General features: G+C 50.0%; 1 protein-coding gene across 16 annotated transcripts in view; it reads left to right on the top strand.

Moving 5' to 3' along the window:
* Positions 1–14680, top strand: part of LOC142483287 (glycine N-acyltransferase-like) — a 53858-nt gene extending 39178 nt beyond the window's left edge. For all 16 annotated transcript variants that reach the window (XM_075583362.1, XM_075583371.1, XM_075583367.1 and 13 more), the window contains 2 exons: positions 871–1015; positions 12522–14680. In XM_075583362.1, the coding sequence (XP_075439477.1) occupies positions 871–1015; positions 12522–12921 (545 nt within the window). In that variant the 3' untranslated portion in view covers positions 12922–14680. The remainder of the gene's footprint in view (positions 1–870; positions 1016–12521) is intronic.
* Positions 14681–18124: the final 3444 nt, after the last annotated feature.

Here is an 18124-nt window from a genome sequence, read left to right as displayed (position 1 = left end):
TTTCAAACCGGCTTGGCACGCCCCCTCCTCTGACATCAGCAGCCAGACGAGCCCCGTTCTGATTGGCTGGTAGGAAAAATTCCCACGCTCTGATTGGCTTCTAGTCCCTGTTCCATGTTTGACATTGGGCAATCCCTTAAATAGATCCCGTGTCCAATCAGAGAGCTCCCTCCCTCTCTCTGTCCCTCAGACTGACAGGCAATCTTGGGACTGGGCCCAGTAACGCACCGGCGGGTTTCCCCGGTGTTTTGCTCGGAATAGCAAAGCTCTAGGCATTGAGGTGCCGGGGAGCCCAGCCGAGCGGGGGACAAGTTCTGAGGAATAATGTTACTTGCTCCAGTCCAGTGACGCGGAGAGGACAGGGTAAGCCTTTACTGAAGCAGCCGCCCTGCACCTATTGGAGGCTAGTTGTCACCCCCAGACTCCCAGTAAGTGTGTATTCTGTATTCTGTATTTTATTTGTGTGTACGCGGGTTTACCCGAATAAACCTCATTTTATTCCACCATCTTGTTTTGCCGAGTGGATGATCCCAGAAAGGTATAAATGTGTTAAAATTCCCAGTCTCCCGTGTGCTGCGGCAGACACCAAATTTACCTCAGCCAGAGACGCCATTTTTAAATATTCTGCTTCTCCTGACATCAGATCCGCCATTTTTAAATGCCTCAGGCACTGTACATCTGGCCTGCCCGCCAATGGCCCGGTGGCGAGATGTCCTTGCCGCGAAGTACGTAGCGGTGGATCGCCGGTGCCGACTTGGAGCGTATAACAGGGCAGGGAGGGGGAGAAATGGTTACATTCCAAAGCGCCCGATGCGTTACGCTGTGAAGTTTCTCTATAATCATCGCACTTTCATCCCGACCCCCCCTCAGGGTGCCAGCCAGTGCTGGAGGCGGTGCTTAGTGATGTCAGCGCCAAGTGTGGAAGCAGCATACGGACCACCAGCTACCGTCTGTATGTAATGGAGGACATCCAAAGCACGGAGGGGCCCGAGAGCAAGCAGTCCTGCACTGCAAGGTAATCTCTCCCCCCCACCCCCGTCTCTCCCCCCCACTCCCGTCTCTCCTCCCCCCCGACTCTCTGCACTGACCCCCACACACATCCTGCCTTGCGTCCTCCTATGGTATTCCTGCACTAACCCATTCACACAGCATCTGTGCGTCTGTGTCAGCGTGTGCCTGCACGTGTCCATGTCTGCGTGTGCCTGCACGTGTCTGTGTCTGTGTAGAGGGAGAGGGGGGTTGGTCCGGTATTAAAGGGTTTGCACCCCATATGGCCACCCCTTGACCTCACCAGGGAGGCAAGGGGTTAACTGGACTGCGGTCCAGGAATGTGGCTTACTCCTTGTCATGTCAGGAAAATGTATGTTCCCCTGTTCCCATGTTTCATTATAATCCTGTATTTTAAAAATTTAAAGTGCATTTCTGTATCTCCGGTTCTGGAGGTCGCAGAGAGTTGAAATTTGGCCAAAATGTAGAGTCTCTGTAGACATTAAAAACTGGCAAATTGCGACCCACTGGGCCCACCAGAACGGAACTTATTAATATGTGAATATATTAAAGTGTATATGGTATTTTGGATCTGCTCTGAAAATGCAGACTACATCTGCTATGCTAATAGGTCAGGAAGGGCAGCCGGATGATTTCGCATAAGCCCTGTGATCAAAAGTTAACTGCTCTGATTGTTTTCACTAGGAACCAAGTACTGATCAAAAGACTCTGCCACTCTAACTGTTTACCTGAGGGCAGAGAAGCATCAAACTGGAGTGGTTTGTATGTGTTATATCTACACCGACAAACAATGAAGATCCTGCCAGATACTTCATCTGGTAGACTGGTCATCGCCCCTGATTTAATTATGGGGCTACAGAAATAAGACCCTCAGAGTCCCAGTGCGCATGGGCTAACCAGCTGGGGAGCATGGGTTAAACTGTGTTTCCACATTAGGGATTGGATACAGATAATTGTTCACCAATAGTCTGTATTCAATGTTAAGAATAGGGTTACAAAGGTATATAAACTGTGTCAACCCTACAGTTCTTGTTCTTCTGATTTCACCTGGAATGTCACCGGATTGCTGGAGAATTGCTAGCTGATACTTCTCCATTCCCCAACCCTAAGTAAGTGTTACCTTCTTGCCTGTTAATTGTACTATATTGCTGTGTTCACCTTTTTAAGGAATAAATATATTTTATGATATCTAAGCCTCGTTCAGTTCAACCCAGATATTTGGTGTTTGTTATATCTTGTCATAAGTTACTGTGACAGTCTGCGTGTGCCTGCACGTGTCTGTGTCTGCGTATGCCTGCACGTGTCTGCGTGTGCCTGCACGTGTCTGTGTCTGCGTGTGCCTGCACGTGTCTGTGTCTGCGTGTGCCTGCACGTGTCGGTGTCTGCGTGTGCCTGCACGTGTCTGTGTCTGCGTGTGCCTGCACGTGTCTGTGTCTGCGTGTGCCTGCACGTGTCTGTGTCTGCGTGTGCCTACACGTGTCTGTGTCTGCGTGTGCCTGCACGTGTCTGTGTCTGCGTGTGCCTGCACGTGTCTGTGTCTGCGTGTGCCTGCATGTGTCTGTGTCTGCGTGTGCCTGCACGTGTCTGTGTCTGCGTGTGCCTGCACGTGTCTGTGTCTGCGTGTGCCTGCACGTGTCTGTGTCTGCGTGTGCCTGCACGTGTCTGTGTCTGCGTGTGCCTGCACGTGTCTGTGTCTGCGTGTGCCTGCACGTGTCGGTGTCTGCATGACGTCACATGACCCCACAACGTCATTTGATGCAGGAGCCATGGCACCTCTCTCCCTCCCTCAACCCTCTCAACCGTAAGGAATCAGCAGACAACAGCGGCAGCCGGTGTAAATGTAGATCGTAGAAGGGCCAATACACTATGGTCACCTGAGACCCCGTATCCATCAATGCCGAAGCGTAGATACCTTCAATTACTACCCGAACGATGGCAGCGGGTCGGATTCGATTGCTCGTGGAGGGCTGGGCTCCGGCTCCGGCTCCGCCGTCCTGGGGGGTACACAGCATCGATTGGGCTGGCCGAGACGCCATTCTCCGTAGGGAGGGGCAGCGTGCCCGAAGATGTCCCATCTTTCCGCAAGCATAACACTGGATTTGGCTGAGGTAGGTATCATTTAGCTCGGGAGGTGAGTTTCGGCCTGTCATAGGGCGGTGCCGGGCAGCTGTCGGCGCCCCTGAATCCTCTTTGTCGGGGTCCCCGCTTTCGGATGCTTCGGCTTTGATGGATACGGGGTCTCAGGTAACCATAGTGTATCGGCCCTTCTACGATCAACATTTACACCGGCTGCCGCTGTTGTCTGCTGATTCCTTACGGTTGAGAGGGTTGAGTCACGAAGATTATCCCGTCGATGGTGTGGTGAAAGTACATTTGGATATTCCCCAGCTGAACACTGGTAAGCACCACCCCATGGAAGTGGAAGCCCTAGTGTGTCCCGAACCTCAAGACCACCCCAGCGCCCCGATAATCATGGGGACCAACACCGACATTGTGCGCGCAGTGATCCGCATGTATTTACAAGAAGCGGGCGAGGCCCCGCTGCTGGCCCTCGCTACGTGTCCGGCACTACAAGAGGCTTGCGGTAAAATCGCGACTGAAGAGGAGCATGGAATGTAGTACAGCCAGGAGTGGGGACTGACTCAGATCCCTCCAGGGGAAGGGAGAATGATGGTCGCGGCCTGCCACTACCCGGATAGACGTCCGGAAGACCAGTTCTTTTCCTTGGAAAGCGCGACACAAGATGATCAGCGGCTGGGCTTTGAGATATTAGCTTTTGTAAAGAAATGGCCGGGAGAAATTCCGAACAGAACCTGGGTGTATGTGCAGAACATCTCCCCGTACCCCATGTACATCGATCGTCGACAGCCACTGGGTAGAATATATCCAGTTACACCCGAAAAGAAGGCGTTGGAAGGACGGCCCGCGGGCCCTAGCCCTGCCGCAAAGCCCCTGTTGACTTTTGACTTCGGAGATTCGAAACTAACGGAAGACTGGAGAGAAAGATTGCAGACCCAGCTAAGAGAACGACGAGGAGTGTTCTCTACGAGTGATATGGATGTGGGGTGCAGTCGCAGCGCCCGCCATACCATTCGGATGAGCGACGCTACCCCGTTCCGGGAGCGCTCCCGCCGCCTAGCTCCCCGAGACGTGGAAGAGGTGAGGAGACTACTAGCCGAAATGGAGAAAGCTGGTATTGTTCAAGGATCACACAGTCCCTACGCCTCCCCCATCGTGGTAGACCGTAAGAAGAATGGGACGGTACGCCTATGCGTGGACTACAGAACACTGAACAATCGCACGGTACCTGATCAGTATACTCTGCCGCGCATTGAGGACCTTCTGAACGCCTTGACGGGAAGTAAATGGTTCAGTGTGCTAGATTTGAGGTCAGGATACTATCAAGTGCCAATGGATCTGGAAGACCAGGAGAAGACGGCCTTCATCTGTCCGCTAGGGTTCTACCAGTTCACCCGCATGCCACAATGGATCTGCGGGGCCCCTGCCACCTTTCAGAGGTTGATGGAACGAACCCTGGGAGATATGAACCCGCGAGAATGTCTAGTGTACTTGGACGACATTATAGTGTTCGGAAAAACCTTGGAGGAGCACGAGGAGCGGCTGATGAAGGTGTTGGATCGACTTCAGAAGGAGGGTCTCAAACTGTCCTTGGACAAATGCAAATTTTTTCGCACATCCGTAACATACGTGGGCCACATTGTATCAGCTGAAGGGATTTCCACCGACCCAGGGAAGATAGAGGCCGTAGTGAACTGGCCCAGGCCCAGTAACGTCCAGGAACTGCGATCCTTCCTGGGGTTCTGTGGCTATTACTGGCGTTTCGTGGAGGGCTACTCGAGCAAAGCCAAACTCCTGAATAACCTTTTAAAGATTTATCCTGAGGATACGGGCCGGAAAAGTGTTACAGCCCAAACGCCCTTTGGAGAAAAGTGGACCGCTGCTTGTGAACAAGCGTTCCTGAAACTGAAAGCCAGTCTGACGCAGGCCCCAGTACTGGCCTATGCTGATCCTGATCGCGAATACGTGCTACACGTGGATGCCAGTTTTAGCGGACTAGGAGCAGTGCTGCATCAGAAACACGACACAGGGCTCCGCCCCGTGGCGTACGCGAGTCGAAGCTTGACCCCGAGTGAACAGAACTACCCTGTCCACAAACTGGAGTTCCTGGCACTCAAATGGGCAGTAGTGGACAAGTTACACGATTACTTGTATGGAGTACAGTTTGAGGTGCGGACAGACAATAATCCAATGACATACATTAACACGTCCGCCAAATTAGATGCAACCGGTCACCGGTGGTTGGCGGCACTGGCCAACTACCATTTCAACCTCAAGTATAAACCCGGGCCCACCAATGTGGGGGCCGATGCTTTGTCACGAAGACCGGGACTTCCGCCTGCCCAGCACGATTAGGCTTGGGAAGAAATTCTGGGGCCTGGTATACGTGCTCTATGCTCCACAGCCGCAGTGGTCGGCGACCAGATCGCATTCTCGGAGCTAAGAGTAGCCGATTCATTAGGGTGTCAATCCCGTGCTGTCCCTCGGGCTTACTGAGGAAGGGAAGGAATGAATATTACAGAAGACAAAATTATCTCCTGGAACCAACTAGTACAGTATCAAATTCAAGACCCAGTGGTGGAATTAGCTCGCCAAGCCCTGCAGCAAGGAAAACCGTCTATTCTTAAGCAAGCCCCCAGAGAGTTGGTGAAACTCTTGTTGAACGAGTTCGGAAAATTCGAACTGGACAATTGCCTCCTGTATCGGGTCATACCCTACCATAATCATCCCGATCGGCGACAGTTATTCCTGCCCAAGATTCTGCGGAATATGGTCCTTAGAGCCCTACATAATGATCATGGCCATCTAGGTGTCGACAAAACATTCGGGTTAATTCGGGACCGATTCTACTGGCCAAAGATGAGAGAATCCGTGGAATTTCATTGCCGACAGTGTACCCGCTGCATACAGAGGAAGACTCTCCCCACTCGAGCTGCTCCCATGGCCCATTTGAAAAGCTCCGGTCCTATGGATTTGGTGTGCATGGATTTCTTGTGTATCGAGCCAGACACCAGGGGCATCGGTAATGTACTCGTGATTACAGATCGCTATACAAGGTACGCCCAAGCGTTCCCCACCAAAGATCAACGGGCGGTAACAGTGGCTAAAGTACTGTGGGAAAAATACTTCATTCATTATGGATTACCGAACCGTCTCCACTCTGATCAAGGCAGGGATTTCGAGAGTACTCTCATTAGAGAACTGCTGAAGTTGTTAAACATTGCCAAGTCACGGACTACCCCGTACCACCCAGAAGGGGATGCTATGCCTGAACGGTTCAACCGAACACTGCTGGACATGCTGGGGACGCTAAGAGGCTCTCAGAAGACTGAGTGGAGCAAGCATGTGGAGACATTGGTACACGCTTATAACTGTACTCGACACGAGTCTACAGGGTACACCCCCTACCTCTTGATGTTTGGAAGGGAAGCTCGGCTGCCTGTGGATGTGCGACTGCGGATATCTACCGATGGGGTATCCAACAGGACGCATTTCCGATATGTGCAGAGATTGCAAGACAGTCTGCAGCAGGCGTATAAATTAGCGGAAAGAACGGCGGCACAATTAAATGCAAGTAACAAGAGACGCTATGATCACAAGGTGAGGCATAAAGAGATTCGTCCGGGGGATGCTGTCCTTCTACGTAATTTAGGCGTCCCGGGGAAGCACAAATTGGCTGATCGGTGGAGAGATGGGGTGTATGAGGTTGAATCACAGATGCCTGGCCTCCCGGTATACCGCATCAAGGACTCCGAAGGCCGGGTAAAGGTATGGCATAGGAATCATCTGCTTCCCATACCGCAAGTAGGGGACAACGAATTGGAAGTACCCACTGTTGCAATAGATGGAGAAGATGAAAACACAGAGGCTGGCCCAGAGACTGTAATAAACGCCACCTCTGAGAATCCGATGGAGGGAACCTCTCAAAGGGGCCTTCTGACCGCGGGGGCATCTCCCGAAGGAACTACGGGTAAAGAGCCCCTTGGTCCAACGACAGACACGCTGACTCCAACGAGCCAGCCATTAGACCCGCAGAGCCCGTGCTTTGTGCCACAAAAAGACTTTGTAGATCTGATGAACCCCTCAAGGGCAGAAATGGAAATGCCAGTTGAGACTGGTTACCCCCCAGAGGAGGTAGCTGAAGAACAGCCACGCCGAAGCCAAAGGAATAGCCAACCTCCAATGAGGATGGCTTATGATCAATTCGGGGCACCCCATTATGAGGCTCAGCAGTGGGCTCGCCATAGAGTGCAGTCGGTAGTGGTAATGTTCACTGAACTGTGCAATTTAATATAGGACCCAAGAGATGTACTGTGTTGCGTTATCTGTATATATGTTATGTAAGAGTAGCCAAGCGGGGACGTTGGATTCTGCGGGGGGGAGAATGTAAGGGTGTGTTAGATACCTTATATGTGTGCACAGGTACGGCGGGTTCCGCGACGGCAAGCTAGTACAGGGCGCCGCCATGTTATTACGCAATGTTGCCGAGGTCACTAATCAAGGAAGAGGTCGCGCATGCGCTCTGGAAGCGCGCGAACGACGAGCCAATAGGAAAGGGCTCTGTTCATGAACTATAACCCCCGTGAACCCCGGATGAGTCAGCTGACGCTAGGAGCCAATGCAAAGGCTGGGTTTGAGGGAAGGAGGAACGGGAAGCGTGGGGGAGAGACCACGCTAGCCAGAGGAGAGAGGGACAGTGCTGCAAGCGGTAGTGTGAGTGCAGGGGGTCCGTGACCCGCCTGCATAGGCCAGCTAATACCCTCAGCCCCATAGGAGCATTCCCTGAGTCACCGTAGGTTGCGGTACTGCAGGGACGCCCGTAGTGGAAAGAATTGTCACCTTAGATAGGAATCACGCACGGAGTTGTGGTCGAATACAGCCGTCTGGGCTCAGACGGTGGGACCTCGCGACATCGGAAGGTCAAGGGTTGGAGGCGACGGACTCTTTGTGAAGTGGTGCCGGTCACCGCCGTGACCAGAAGGTACTTTGTAACAGCAATTGCACCGACACCGGTCATCAGGCGCTGATCCCGCCTTAGGAGTAACTTTGATAAGACACTAGCAAGTGGCTAGCGGATAGAACCTATCCTACTTAATATTCACAAGTACATACTCTATGAGAGCGTGGCGGAGCCACGGTTGTACAGGACGATATTCCCCTTGGGGTGTGGCCGAGCCACTATAGTATAAGAGCCAGTTGTTATAAAGTGTTAGGTATTGCGGGTGATATCAATGTTATGATATATGTACATGTTATGTGAATAGTGAGGTGCCACAGCATAAGCACAGTAAATCTTGGTTGCACACGCACTGTATGGTATGTTTCTTACTCAGGGCAGATCTTGCATAATGGGGATCCTGGGTAAGTGGAGGCGCTGCATTAGAATCGTTACCCCAGGCTCCCAGCTAGCGGAGGCCCAGATCTTCTGAACCTGCAGGTTGTGTACAGTACTAGTAGTTCCTTTGGAAGGCGTCAGAAAAAGGGCTACATTTGGTTGAGGGAGGTTGAGCAGGGAGAGGGAGCGCCCCCCTGTGACGTCAGCACGCGTACTGGTGCGGCGACGTCTGTTTGATAGCGCGGAGAATAGCTGCTGTTTTTTCTTAGAGTTCCACCCAGCAGTTCTATACTTGGCGGTGTTCATGAATACACCATGCCGGGTGGAGACTCAACAGATGCCGCCACTCGGGAGCAGTGATTATATGCTCCGAGACAGCAGCCACTCAGGCACCCCTTTATTGATGCGTGCACTTTACTGAGCGGCTGCAGGGCACCATATATACCACACTTAGTTGCCTATATCAAGCAGACGGGGCTTATCTGCCCCAGAGGATATGTGGGAACTGAGAGGTATTTACCTATGGCAATATAGCCTGCTCACCTATAGCTATTATATTGATTGAAATAGTTGGGCGACTATTAAGTATAACATCACCTATCCACACTATCTATATAGGTCTGCAGATATAGAGCAACTCTACTAAAGGCAGCTGCAGATAATTTAGTAAAAGATTTCACCAGTTGAGACATATCAGCTAGCCTGTTTACAATCTCACCTGCTACCTTCACAGGGGGCATGAGCAGTAATTTACCTCACTATTCATCTAGTGTGTTAACCACATTGTGCTCATTTGAGGCTAAAAGAACTCTGACGTATATATTAACCAGTGGGAAATAACTAATTTATACATCTTTAGTTCCCACTGATTAGCCTCATTCCCCCCCCACAGCTACACAGTAGCCTCCTTTCCTGATATTTTATTATATCCAGTGTTGCACTGAAGGATATATATTTTTAACCTTTTGTTGGTTTCTCTGACAGCAGAGTCTAGCTAGGCCACACTTAGTATTCATTATGTGGGTCTGACCCGAAATGCACTAGCTATATACTACAATTACTCTGTATATTGTCACAGAACCATATGCTATTCAGATGTGGCATGAAAGCGGTGTGACTGTCACTACACCTGAGTGACATACACCAGACTCTTTCAACTATAATAGATATACCACACTGAGGCACCATATTTGTTTTACACCTGAATACAACCTTTTGATTTTGTTTTATATGGTGCCAGTTATATTATTTTCCTTCAAGTACTACCTCTATCAGTCTATAATTTAGACCTAGAGGCAATCAGTTTAATACGTGTTTTAATTGTGTTGAGTGTTTATGTACTTCACTAATTTTACCCATATACACCAATAAAGGTTACCTTTTAATTATCTGTATTTATCACTATATGAGTGCTTGTTCAAAAGGGGTTCTCTAACTTGTCTAGGCAAGTGTTCTTTTGTACCCTAGTGTATACAATCAGAGCGGTCAACCTTTGATCAGAGGGCTATGCTAAACCATTTGTCTGCCCTCCTGACCTATTACCATAGAAGATGGGCTCTGCGTTCTCATACTAGACCCAAAATACCATTCACGGTTTAATATCTTAACATATTAATATAGTCGGTTCCGTTGGGCCCAGTGGGCTGATACCTGCCAGCTTTCCTTGCCGGAACTGTACCTTCATTGTGGCCAAGTCTCAGCCCTCTGCGACCCCCAGAACCAGAGATACACAAATGCAGGTTAAAACACTTTTAAAATACAGGATTCTTCCCTTTATAAATGAATCTCTGCCTTTCACTCTTTCCCCATTGAAATCAACGGTTTCCGCCGCCACAGGCATTTAATGGCGCGGCTCCACCGTTGAAGTCAATGGGGTTCCCCGCCATAGACTTTCAATGGGGAGACGCCGCCATTGAAGTCTATGGAAAAACCAAAAATATTTACATTTGCCCACACTCCGGCTGGTTGTTCGGAGAGCGCTGGGAATGGCCATGTATTCATGCCGGAACCTTGGCTACATGCCACCCAAATCCCAGCCCTCTGGTCCTTCCAGAACCAGAGATATGGACTTACACTTTTCACCATTTCGGACTTAGCCGTTTTTACGCCACGCGGCTTTTCCCCACTGGAATCAATGGCCGGCGCCGCCATAGACAATGCATGGGCACACGCCGCCATTGGATTCTATGGGACCTCCGCTCCGCCATTAAAGTCAATGGCGAAACCCTCTTTCTAAGCTCGACCCTTTACGGGGGTCCCTCATTCCCGGACCCGGTGGGGGTCATGTGTGTGGGTTCCTAGGGGCTAGGGGCAACAAGAATTTTATTCCCAGGTGCCCTAGAACCTAAGATTCCCATGCCAATTGTCATTGAACATGAACTCAGTGATAAAGCTCTTTTCAAAGACATTGCATCCGCTCTTGCAGTCTGCGGTTTGGATGGCTGCCAACCTGTTCCTGGAGGTCGACGTCAAGGAATCCCCATTGTAGTCAATGGCCCCATTGACTTACAATGGGAAACCGCCGCTCCTCCTCTCGGACGCCACCTGCTGGTCGTCGCTGGAAACAGGTCCAAAACCACTTCTTCTGCCATTGGAATGTATGGAGCTCCAATGGCGACCTATGGGACTCTGCAAAATGTTGCCTGAAAAGGCGGGAACATGGAACAAAGAGCTATAAACACTAAGTTAACCTTAACCCTTTCCCTCCCGCATCAATCCCAGTGTATGTGTTGGTGCAAACACTGGAACAGAAACAATACCTTTTTACAGGGGAATATACATTGGGATGCTGAAGCAAGGAACAAACACATTACTGGACCACAGTCCAGTTAACCCCTTGCTTCCCAAGTGAGAGCAGGGGGTGGCCAAATGGGGTGTAACCCCTTTAATCCTGGGCCAAACCCCCTCTCCCATGACACCGCGCACCTCTCTCCCTGTTCCCCGGTGTGCCTCTCTCCCTGTTTCCCCGTGCGCCTCTCTCCCTGTTCCCCAGCGCACCTCTCTCCCTGTTCCCCAGCGACCCTCTCCCTGTTCCCCAGTGACTCTCTCCCTGTTCCCCAGCGCACCTCTCACCCTGTTCTCCAGCGCACCTCTCACCCTGTTCCCCGGCGCACCTCTCTCCCTGTTCCCCGGCGCACCTCTCTCCCTGTTCCCCAGCGCAACTCTCTCCCTGTTCCCTGGTGCACCTCTCTCCCTGTTCCCCGGTGCCTCTCTCTCCCTGTTCCGCAGCGCACCTCTCTCCCTGTTCCCCAGCACACCTCTCTTCCTGTTCCCCAGCGCACCTCTCTTCCTGTTCCCCAGCGCACCTCTCTTCCTGTTCCCCAGGGCACTTTTCTCCCTGTCCCCCAGGGCGCCTATCTCTCCCTGTTCCCCAGCACGCCTCTCTCTCCCTGTTCCCTAGCGCGCCTTTCTCCCTGTTCCCCAGTGCACCTCTCTCCCTGTTCCCCAGCGCACCTCTCTCCATGTACCCCAGCGCACCTCTCTCCCTGTTCCCAAGCGCACCTCTCTCCCTGTTCCCCAACGACCCTCTCTCCCTGTTCCCCTGCACCTCTCTCCCTGTTCCCCAGTGACCCTCTCTCCCTGTTCCCCCGCACCTCTCTCCCTGTTCCCCAGCGCACCTCTCTCCCTGTTCCCCCGTGCCTCTCTCCCTGTTCCCCAGCGCACCTCTATCCCTGTTCCTATCCTTCTGGTTTTTTACGTTTGTCCTGACATAGATCTTCTCATGATTTGTCGACCACAAAACATCTCTCATTTCCAAAGGGATTTTCTTCTCTCTAAAAATCCTCAGCGCCTCCTGAGCTCTGACTCTCCTCCCCCATCTGCCCTCCCCCATCACCCCTCTCTATGTCTTTTCCCTTCCCATCTGTCTCTTCTCCCTCCCCCTCTATCTCTTCCATCCCCCCTCCATCTCTCCCTCCGTCTCTCCCTCCGTCTCTCCTCCCTCTCCCGTCCGTCACACCTCCCCTTCTCCGTCTCTCCTCCCCCTGCCTCCGTCTCTCCACCCACCCCCCTCCGTTTCTCTCCCCCCCTCCATCTCTCCCCCCTTCCCCCCTCCATCTCTCCTCCCTACCCCCCCTCAGTCTCTCCTACCCCCCAACAGCTCGGCGGACTTCCAGTTCTCCTCCCTGTCCCCCCACGAAGCCTCCATCGTTAACACGTTCTGGGGGTTTGGCGGTAACGAGCGCAGCCTGCGTAACGTGGAGCGCTATATCCGGAGCTTCCCCACCCTCTGCGCGCGGGACAGATGTGGAGGAACGCCGGTCGCCTGGGTGCTGAGCGATGAGTCTGCAGAGTTACGTTTGGGTTACACGCACCCCGACTTCCGGAGACGGGGACTCTCTCGCAAGCTCATAGCCACGCTGGGGGCCACATTACACAAGAGGGGGGCTCCCATGTACTGCTCAGTGGCCTTCGACAACACGTTCAGCCACGCGACCACCCTGGGGGCAGGATTCAGGCCGGTGGGCAGGGAGGAACAGTGGGAGGTGCAGCCTCTCTGAGATCACTGTCCCAAACACCAGATACCCCTCAATCTGTGGCCCCTCTTCTATTTCAGTGCTGACCCCCACACACGCCCTGCCCTGTGGTCCCTCTGCTATTCCTGTGCTGACCCCCACACACATCCTGCCCTGTGGCCCCCTCTGCTATTCCTGTGCTGACCCACACACATCCTGCCCTGTGGCCCCCTCTGCTATTCCTGCACAGATACTACACACAAATCCTGCCCTGTGGCCCCCTCTGCTATTCCTGCACAGATACTACACACATATCCTGCCCTGTGGCCCCCTCTGCTATTCCTGCACCGATACTACACACACATCCTGCCCTGTGGCCCTCTCTGCTATTACTGCACAGATACTACACACACACATCCTGCCCTGTGGCCCCCTCTGCTATTCCTGCACAGATACTACACACACACATCCTGCCTGAGACCCTTTGCTATTCCTGCACACATGTTTCCTGGACTTTCCAGGTACAGACGTCCAGCTTTGGCTGCCAGTTGTGGTCACTCATGTTCTCTTTCCCACAAATTACACCCCAAATCTTAATGTCATCTTGTGGTTCAGGAAATCCACCAGCTACCTGGAAATCGGGGTCAGGAGACCCTGCCCAACAGGAGACACATTTCTCATGGTTTGACACCGCTCCGTATTCATCAATTAAAGTTCTTACTTTTTTCACTTCCTCAGAGTTTGTTACACATACTATTACATCGTCTGCGTAAGCAAGACATTGTATATTTCCATGAGAAGGGAGTGGTAACAAAAACCCTTTTTTGTTTAGATTCCCCTCAAAGTCTGAAATAAGGATTGCTCTCAAAAACATATAGTAGGGGACTCAAAGGACATCCTTGTCTGACGCCTGATTTTTTTATTGAACCTCTCTCTTGCCACATATTCACTAGTGGGGTTCCTGATGCTCCATTATACAAAGTCTTAACCCAAATATAAACTTATTGGGAATCCTATAGCTTTTTAGAACACAAAATAGAAACGTATGATTATCTGTATCAAAGGCTTTGCTATGATCAATACTTAGTACATAGCCCTTCATAGCATCCATCCTGCTGCATTTCTCTTACCAATAACCGATTATTCAATGTCTTTCTCACTAATCAGTGTCTCTGACACACAACTTAACCTAATAAATAAAATCTTAGCTAAAATCTTGTAGTCCACGTTTAATAACGCTGCGGGTCTCCAATTTTTAAACAATAATGTTTACTCCCCTTTTTATGTGCTGATACTACTACGGATTCCTGCTGGGAGCTTGGGACATGGAACTGTAAAGCTGAGCTAGAAGCGACACTGAAACATCCTTGAAGTATTTATAAAACTCCGCTGTGAGTCCATCTGACCCAGGAGTTTCCTTTCATTGTAAAGATGCTATGGCATCGCCTGGCTCGGAGTAACTGATGGGTCTTACAGGGCTGCGCTTATAGTGCCGGCGACGTCAGGCTGCGGTCGCTGGACAAATCAAATTGAGATGACTTCCAGCGATCGCGACCAAGCCGTCTACTATAGGTACGCCCAGGCTCCTCTAGAAACAAGCCTTTTATTTGGAAAAACTTCATCATATGACAACTTTCCATGTTTCCCTGACCGGTCCTGATTACGTGTTCCCTGACCGGTCCTGATTACGTGTTACACAAAGGAAATCTCCAGCTAATAGCACCGTTTTACTTGTAACTAAATATTGTTTTATTTGCTGAAATAAAGTTTCCTCATACACATTTTTGGGGTTTATAACCATTAATTACCCTATAATGTCTTTTGTCAAAAACAATGTCAATTAATAGACACCGACCTGGTGACATTTAAACTAATTTTGTGCACTGAAAATGTGCATCGTAAATAATAGTGCAGCTGTGGTAGCCCATGTGGCTAATGGACTTGCCACCCCTGGAATCGCCGCACTCCTTGCCTCATGGGGAGAGGGGGCGACCCTGGATGAAAGGGTCTGGCTGCTTGAAGCTGCACAAGAGACAGCAGCCCCGCGCTCCCACCTTGTTAACGGGGAGCAAGCCGCCCCCCGAGGGGACCACCACAGCTCCGGGAAATTCGTGGATGGCACGGGCAAAATTCACGGGTTTTTGAGGAACTTTGAGGCCCAGTGTCACAGATACCGGGGGCCAGAATGGGACTGGGTTTTATGGCTTGACCCGTTATTGTCTGGCGCGGCCAAGGAGACATTCCAGGAAATCCCCGCCGAGGATGGCAAGGACTATGGACATGTAAAAGCCCTATACATAAAAACGCACAAAGGGAGAAAACAAACTAAATTAGTAACAAAATATATACTTTATATGTCAATAATTGAAACACAGCACTCGCATTAAAAGAGGTAGTTACATAGTTACATTATATAGTTACATAGTAGAAAAAAGACGTATGTCCATCAAGTTCAACCTATGCTAAATTTAGACAACAGATACTTTATCCTATATCTATACTTACTTATTGATCCAGAGGAAGCAAACAAAAAACCCCAGAGTCATATCATCCAATGATATCTCATAAGGGGAAATAAATTCCTTCCTGACTCCAAGAATTGTCAATCAGATTAATCCCTGGATCAACACCCTTCCCATGTATACTTATTTGGTATATCCCTGTATACCTTTCCTTTCTAAAAAAAAAAAAGATGTCTAACCTTTTTTTAACAAATCTATTGTATCTGCCATCACAGTCTCCATGGGTAATGAATTCCACATTTTAACTGCCCTTACTGTAAAGAACCCTTTCCTTTGTTGCTGGTGAAATATCCTTTCCTCCAACCTTAAGGGATGGCCCCGAGTCCTTTGTACTGCCCATGGGATGAATAGTTCTTTTGAAAGCTCCTTGTACTGTCTCCGAATATATTTGTATATAGTAATATCCCCTCTGAGACGCCTCTTTCTAATGTAAATAAATCTAATTTAGCTAGCTTCTCATAAGTTAGAATGTCCATCCCCTTTATTCATTTGGTGACTCTTCTCTGCACTCTCTCTAGTTCCATAATGTCTTTTCTTAGGATTGGTGCCCAAAATTGTACTCCATATTCAAGGTGTTGTCTTACTAATGCTTTGTAAAGGGGCATAATTCTGTTTACTTCCCTTCCATCCATTACCTGTTTAATGCAAGATAAGATCTTGTTTGCCTTTGCAGCAACTGCATGACTTTGGGCACTATTGTAAATCCTGCTGTCTACAAGCACTCCTAAATCCTTCTCCATCAAGGATTTCCCCAATTTATCCCAATTTAATTTGTAATTCGCCTTTTTATTCTTGTATCCCAAATGCATAACCTTATAGTACATTTATCTGTATTAAACCTCATTTGCCATTTACCTGCCCACGTTTCCAGTCTCTCCAAGTCCTTCTGAAGAGAAATTACATCCTGCTCTGATTCTATTACCTTACACAATTTAGTATCATCGGCAAAGATGGAGACTTTGCTCTCGATCCCAACCTCAAGGTCATGAATAAACAAGTTATAAAGCAGGGGTCCCAGTACCGATCCCTGGGGTACTCCACTCACGAGAAACAAAGCGATAAAAGTATGCTACTAAAATCAAACTCAATATTGAACCACAAAAAACCCAAGTGAGATTGTGGAAATACAAAATGATAAAATGAACTAATTACGTGATCCTAAAATGTGATTGGAAGAGAGCGTCTGCAGCTGTAGAAGCAGGGGTGGCTCAAACACCCCCTAAACTATAACAGAGAAAAACACAAAAAACAGCGCACAACGCTCATAGTGCATTAAATAAAATATCATTGGGTTACACAATACATGATAAGTAATCTGCGTACATCAAGGAAGAGTTATAACAGCATTTCATAATATTACCCAAGCGCCAACCAGCAGGAACAGGTATCTCCAGCAAGATGTCATCTAGTGTGTCCACAGATATTTAACTGGCAGATCCAGAATCGTCACACTGCTGCCTTTGGTCAGTGCCTAAGGTAAGTCTGTGGCTTGGTTGCCTATATTGTTCCAGACTAGGATGAAGAAACCTTTCGGTTTCGAAACGCGTTGGATAATATCACGACTAGAGATCTCAGTGATCCAAGGACATTAATATCCATCTTGCTGCTGAGGTGATTTGAGATCGGTGAGAGCCGGGGTGTGCGACACACGGAGTCGCAGCCGGGTGACGTCATTGACGGCCAGACAGAGTGACGGTCGGAGGCTTACTCCCAGAGAACCACAGCTACCAAACTACCCCCACAAACGGATTCCTCACCATTCACCAGCAGTAAAACTGTAATATTGGGACACCCTGGCATGTATCACACTCCTAGGGCCTCATGCAGTAAGTGACGAAAATGTGAAATCGGCAAGCTTACCGATTAGCCATGTTATTGGCGATTTTCCCTCTCCGTATGCAGTAAGTGCCGAATCCCTTCAGAATCAAGCCGAAAACCATTCCGCCCACTCTCACGATGATTTGCCGATCACACACAGGTGTATCGGCGTGCGTGGCGGGGTGCTGTTAGGTTCGCCAATCAAAAATCTTGCTGAATCAGGCGAAGTAAGCATGTATTGGCTAGCGCGGCCATATTTAAAGGCAACGTGTACTGTTAATCATTCTCTGTGTTGTTGGGAGTGAGAGAGAGAGACGCACAGAGCTGGGCGATTTAATATTTGCATATTGACTGAGAGACTTGTTGTGTATTGGGAGAGCTTTGTCCTTTGTTGTTTTGTTTACATCTTTGTCTTGTTTTCTATGTGGAAGTGTTTCGTGTGATTGGCTGTACATTTCTTTTCTGTTTTTTGTGAGTGCTGTAAGTATGCCCTCAAAGCGTGGGAAGAGTGATGCTGGTGGGAGTGGGAGTGCTACTCGTGCGAGTACGCGTCAGAGTGAACGTACTGTTCAGGGGAGTGATGTTGCTAGGAGTGCGAGTGCTGTTGGTGGGAGTGGGAGTGCTGTTGCTGGGAGTGCGAGTGCTGTTGGTGGGAGTGGGAGTGCTGTTGCTGGGAGTGGGAGTGCTGTTGCTGGGAGTGGGAGTGCTGGTGCTGGGAGTGGGAGTGCTGCTGGTGGCTCAGTTGCTGATGGGGTGTCTGGTGGTGGCGTGCTTGCTGGTGGGCCGCTTTTGGAGTCTCTTCCATTGGAACAAGGAGAGTCCAGTCAGCAGCAGGCAAGCTCTGAGCCTAAACCTGGTCGGAAGAAACGTGTGGAGAAGCCACGTAATCCTCGCTTCAATGACCAGGA

The sequence above is a fragment of the Ascaphus truei genome, unplaced genomic scaffold (genome assembly GCF_040206685.1).
Source record: "Ascaphus truei isolate aAscTru1 unplaced genomic scaffold, aAscTru1.hap1 HAP1_SCAFFOLD_315, whole genome shotgun sequence".
Lineage (NCBI taxonomy): Eukaryota > Metazoa > Chordata > Amphibia > Anura > Ascaphidae > Ascaphus > Ascaphus truei.
The sequence above is the reverse complement of the archived record's forward strand: the minus strand, read 5'-3'. Positions and strand labels throughout refer to the sequence as shown.